Genomic DNA, 5,882 nt, shown 5'->3' with positions numbered 1-5,882 from the left:
TTTTCTAAAATAAATAAATTTTAAAAAATATTTATTTAATAAAACGTTTAATATATATATATATATATATATATATATATAATAACTACCTTATCATATAATATATATATTAAACTATATGTTATATCAAATATAAGATATAACCTATAGTTTCTATATTGTATCAAATACAATATAATCTATCGTTTCCTTTCTCTCACCAATGAAATTTAACGTAAATTACATTTACATTATAGTTAACAATATGAATTCAATTCATGATTCAAATATTTATTTCCTCTCATTAATATTATAATGTATCAAATACATTATAGTAATTATATCATATATAATTAATTCCCTCATTTAATTTGAGCAATTTAAATTAATTCAAAAACTGATTCTCATTAAATCCTGTTGAGCTACCGAGGAGACCTCATGGACTTATAGTTTCAAACTCTAACAGTACGTGAATAATTAATTAAACTTTTTAATTAAATTATTCACCATTCGTTAACTGTCGGGCACTCCACTAAAGACCAATAGTTGCACTCTTCACACTACATATATTTCTGTGTCCATTAGATATAATCAATCAATAATACAATGACCCTTCACAAATTGCTCGTAAGTCCAGTTGAGCCAAAATTACCGTTTTGCGCCTATATTTACATGTAACTTCTTAAGTACCCCTGATCCTTTTAAGGAACAATAAATCATAGTCCAACTATGACCTGCCTAGGAGATAGTGTGGCGCCACATTGTTCAAGCCCCGGAATCAACCCTTTAAGGGAGCAATTCATCTACTTACCTTGACATTAGAGAATGGGTGAATTCCTTCTTGTGTAGTTGTGTTCTCAACTCCCTAGTTAGACGAATCCCCAAAATGGTAGGCTTGTTGAATCGACTATCTGACCACTCTCACCCATACAAATCAAAGGACCGCCTTCATAGGCAGGAGTTCACAACTCACTCAGGATTCAGGTCATGTTACTTATGGTCATCCTGGTGAAATGTAAGTCTCTATTATGAACGACGTTAAATAATGAGACTAAACATTTCGTGGTCCGGTCTTATACAAACTCCTTTGTATAGAATATCCCTACTCACATGTCTCCACATGAATTATTAGGATCAAATCATTTGCAACACTTTACAATAATTGTAACATCTACAAAGTGGGTCATACTCATAATGTCACCAAGATAGGGTATCTACATCCGAATGTCTCTACATACATGTTTAATCTACAAGATAACCTTAAATATTAATGTATTGGTTTGTGGTTAATGCAACTCAAAAAATGAAATAAAACATCACATATTTTATTACATAAATAAAATATTTGTACAACTAAACCCAAAAAATTGTTATTGTTTATTGTTATAAGAATTGTTAGGTTTATTGGGTGGGTACACTTTTGTAGACTTTTTTTTCGATTGTGTACCTATCTTTTTATTTGTATAAATATCTGTATATTTTACCATTGAGATATACAATTAAGAGTGATATACAAAATAGATATATATTTATTACATTTTGTTCTTAAAATTTTATGTTTTATGAACTTTTTTACAAAATAACATAGATGTCTATTCATCCCCTCGTATCAACGTAGAATCGGAGAAAATGTGAAAATATAGATCAATAACACGCCTGATCTATTAGATACAAAATAAATAAATAAATAACCACTCGGATTTAAACAGACATTAAGAACAAATGAATTTGAAAATGTGTTGTGATTATCATCGCAAATCAATTCCAAATGTACAATAAAATTCGTTTGGTGGGTAATCTCATTCACTAATCTTACAAAAAAAAAAAAAAAAAAAAAGAATAGAATTATAGCTCTAAATCTGAACAAACATTACATTCTCAAATCTCACCGCCGGCGAGACGGCGGCAAATACTCATGTTCAATCGACGGCGTAGTCCGAGTCCCCGCAGCCGTCGGAGCTCTCACATGTCCGACCATGGAAACTTGCAGAGCTTCCTCTTCATAAGCCCTAATTTCCAGCTCATCCATTCTCGTCCTCTTCTTCACTCTTACAAACATCGCCACCAATAGCAACCCCAAAAGAAACGCTCCGATTGCCGCCCCAATCGAGCTCCCGACCGCCACCTTCCACGGCCGTTCCTTCTTCCTCAACTCAACCGGCTCTGGCTCTTCCACCACTAACCCAAAATGCCCCTGTCTCAAAACAGAGCAAATCAACGGCGAAATTTCCTTTGCTAATGTAACTCTCCCATCCCTCTCGAAACTCGCACAAATCGGCCTCATTCCCGAAACATTTCCCATTCTCGTCGAGTTTCTGAAATCTATAGTGATGGGTTTTTCTCCGGCGGAAATTCCGACTTCAAATGGAACAGGGGATGAACTTGAACTATTACTGTAATTTCCAGAGTTGTAAGCCAAAATTCCCAAGATTGAAGAAACTAATTGATACCCAGTTAACCGATAGTTTTTGAAGTAAATCGAAGACCAATTTGAGCCCAAATTTTGCCGGATGATTACGATTCTCTCTGCACATGGATTCAGAGAAACGCCAACACCCAGATGGAATTCTTTCACCGATGCACCGTACCGCCGTAAACTACCGCATCGGAACCTCGCCGTGTCGACATCGATGCCGGAGAAATTTTCCGGTAATGGGACGCTGTGAAGTGTCCCTGTTTTGATTGTGTTGTCAAGGGATTTCAATGTGTAATCTCTTATGTAAAGATCAAGGAGATGCGGCGATTGGAGTTTGTGAGAAACCAACGCCATTGATGAGGACGATGAAGAAACGGTGAGAATGAAAGGGAAGAAGAAGAAGAAGAAGAAGAAATCCATCTGAAAAATGGTTTTGAAGGAATGTTTATGGTGGTAAGTACTTCTGGTTTTCTTGAGAATGTATCAAAAGAAGAGCTATGAAACAGCTTTTTCTATGTTTTCTTTCTTCCCTTTTGTTAAAGTGTTCTTCTTTTGTTAGATGAAGTTTGTGGAAAGAGGAAAATTTAGAACAAATTGGGAGAGTTATGGCTTATGAGAGTGAGTTGTAAGGAAGGGAAAAAGGAAACAAAAGTTGCCTTTGTTGTTCTATTTTATTGTTCAATTGAAAATTTAATCTTCCAACTCTCCATAATAATTATGCTAATTCCTATTTAACTTTTTAATTATGTATTCCTACTCCATTCACATAATCATCTATCTAAGCATAACTTAATAAATCAACAATATATATTAAAATCTTTCCCTTTTTAATGAAATATAAGACTTCAATTTCAATTAAAAAATTAAAATATTAATCACATTTTTCAAGGTTTAGTCAAAATAAGTACGAATAATAATCCGAAGATCATATTCGATTTCTCCAAAGTATGTATTGTAAAATAATAATAATAATAATAATAAAACTTTTTTTAAAAGGTTTAAAGTTTGAATCTCCATTCTTACATTGTTTACTCTATACTATAATAAGTCATCTTGCATATTCTAATACTATATATTCATTAAATAAATTTTGATTAAGATAGTTTGATATGTATGGTGGATAATTTGATGGATAATAGACATGTTACGTCACTATTTTGTTAATGTTATTAATGTTCAGAACTAAAAATATAATTTAAACTTAAGAGCAACATAATAAAATTGTTTAAACTTTAAAGAATGATGGGACAACTTGATCCAAATTTTGTTAGTTTAGATATTACTAATGCCTTTGACTAAATAATTTTTTTATTCTAATCTAGTAATAGAAACATAAACCTTTGCTAAAAAAGGGTTGTAGCCTTAAGTTCATTTCAAATGGCTGGATTTGAAATGTGATAGTTAACCTAAAAACAATGATAAATTCTTGTACTTTAAGCATTTTAGAAGTCTTGTTTTTTTCTCCCATAAAAAAAATAAAAGAGAAAAATGGTTTAGAGATTTAAAGGATGGAGTCAAATGGGGGAAAAGGTAGGGAAATTGGAATGATTTAGGAGTGTGGAAGATCATAATGATGTTTCTTCCAACCCATTTATAATAATAATAATTAAATAAATAAATAAATAAATAGTTTTTTTCTTTTTTTTAAAAAAAGGGAAAAAACCCTTTAAGGCGTGCGAAGGTTAATGCAAATTCCTCTAATCTTTTTATATTTCCAATACTTTCTTTTAGTAACATGTCTCCCAATTCAACTGCCTTTTGGGTCTTAATTAATTGGTCGGACAGCTTTATTTTACCTTCATAAATGTTGATTACTGTTTTTTAAAACCACAAATAACGTTGTTTTAACTTTTCTAAAACTGATAAGTAAACAAAAAAATTAAAATAATGTTAAGAGAAAGATCTAATTAAACTATTATTCTATCCTATTTTAACAAAAAAAAAAAAAAAAAAAAAAAAAATTATACAAACCACTCCTCAACTATGAGATTTGTTACAATTACATCCATAAATTTTTAATTTAATCAATGAGTTTATGAATTTTGTAATATGCTATAATTACACCACTAAACATTCAATTTCATCAATTAGTCCTATGTAGTTTCTTGATTGTTGCAATCATCCCTTATGTTAGTATTGATGTCGTTATATTTGTAAAATTAAACTTCATCGAATGTTTCTATAATAATAATGATAATAACAAGAAGATATATAATTTACGAATAAGGGTAAATATAAAATTTTAATAAACTACAGGGGTTGAGTACAACAAATAGCATATTATAGGAGATTAATTGATCGAATTAAAAGTTCAAGAATGTAATTATAACAAATAAAAAAATTCTAGAGTGATTAATCAAATAAAAAATTTATGAGCGTAATCGTAACGGATCACATAATGCAAAGGTGAATTGTGTAACTTTTTATTTCTTTGCCACAAAAATAAGAAAATTTGAACTTCCGACCTCTATCATTACTAAACAAAGCTTATTTGAGTCTATTCTCCTAAATTACGTTTGTTTGAAAATGAGCTGCAACTTGAGGCAATGGGCCATTACTCTTAGTTGAGCACATTCCAAGAGAAGCAAAACTTCATGAATGGATCGAAAAAACTTCCAAAGTGGGTAAGTGGGCTAGCCCTTGCCGAGATCACCTTATCTAGTTTTTTATTTATTTCTTTTGGTCCTTTAATTTTTTTCTTTTAAATTATGATACAAAGTTAGATTCTTATTCACACAATTCTTCTCTAATGACTATGTAGTGAGAGCCATTTATTTAAATAAACTAAAATCTCTATGTAACTAGCATTCTAATTCCAACTTTTTTTTAGTTCTAATCCCGAGCTTTCTTACTAGCATGTCATTGGACTTTTTTTAGTAGGATAAGTATAAATAAGAAATTTTGGACCAATCGCAAATTGACATTTATCAAATTAATGACGAAATTCCAAATAATAAAATTTAGGACTAATTTGAAATTAATATGTGTCCCAAATTGAAGTTGAAGGCACAAATTGTGAATTCCGATGATGTCACATGTTTTCTTCATGACCTTTAGATTGAATAAAATTAATTTTTTCCAATTCGATATTATTGGTTTAATTAGGCCTAAATGTCAAAATATGTCCAAATCCAACTAATTGGATACAGGTCAGGTCTATGGACCAACCAAACCCAAGCCCACCAAAGAGTTCTATAAATAGAGGAGCTCTCTCATTTGTGGAGGTCCGCGAGAGTAAAGAGTAAGGTAGTTCTATAAATACAAGAGCTCTCTCATTTGTGGAGGTTAGCGACAGTAAAGAGTAAGGTTGATCATCTTAGAAGATTATTATCCAAGGTTGACCATCTTAGAAGATTATTATCCAAGGTTGATCATCTCAGAAGATCATTATCTAAAAATATATCATTATCCAAGAAGATCAGACTAATTATTCATCATTATCCAAGAAGATCAGCATCAAAGATTATGTATTAGAGATTGTACTTGT

At 31.0% G+C, this 5,882-nt stretch overlaps 1 protein-coding gene across 1 annotated transcript; it reads right to left on the bottom strand.

Annotated features, from left to right (window-relative positions):
- Nucleotides 1-1,694: 1,694 nt before the first annotated feature.
- LOC120068133 (uncharacterized) lies at nucleotides 1,695-2,764 on the bottom strand. Its single transcript, XM_039019831.2, has one exon. It carries the CDS (start codon nucleotides 2,747-2,749, stop codon nucleotides 1,865-1,867), a length of 885 nt encoding a protein of 294 aa, XP_038875759.2. The 5' UTR covers nucleotides 2,750-2,764; the 3' UTR covers nucleotides 1,695-1,864.
- Nucleotides 2,765-5,882: the final 3,118 nt, after the last annotated feature.

Source organism: Benincasa hispida, chromosome 12, assembly GCF_027475165.1.
Source record: "Benincasa hispida cultivar pf3 chromosome 12, pf3_genome.v1.1, whole genome shotgun sequence".
Taxonomy (NCBI): domain Eukaryota; kingdom Viridiplantae; phylum Streptophyta; class Magnoliopsida; order Cucurbitales; family Cucurbitaceae; genus Benincasa; species Benincasa hispida.
Note: the sequence above shows the minus strand (reverse complement) of the source record. Positions and strands in the feature narration are given on the sequence as shown.

What these genes read in the sequence shown, in the direction of transcription:
- LOC120068133 (XM_039019831.2), bottom strand. Translation starts at nt 2,749, where the DNA reads ATGGCGTTGGTTTCTCACAAACTCCAATCGCCGCATCTCCTTGATCTT.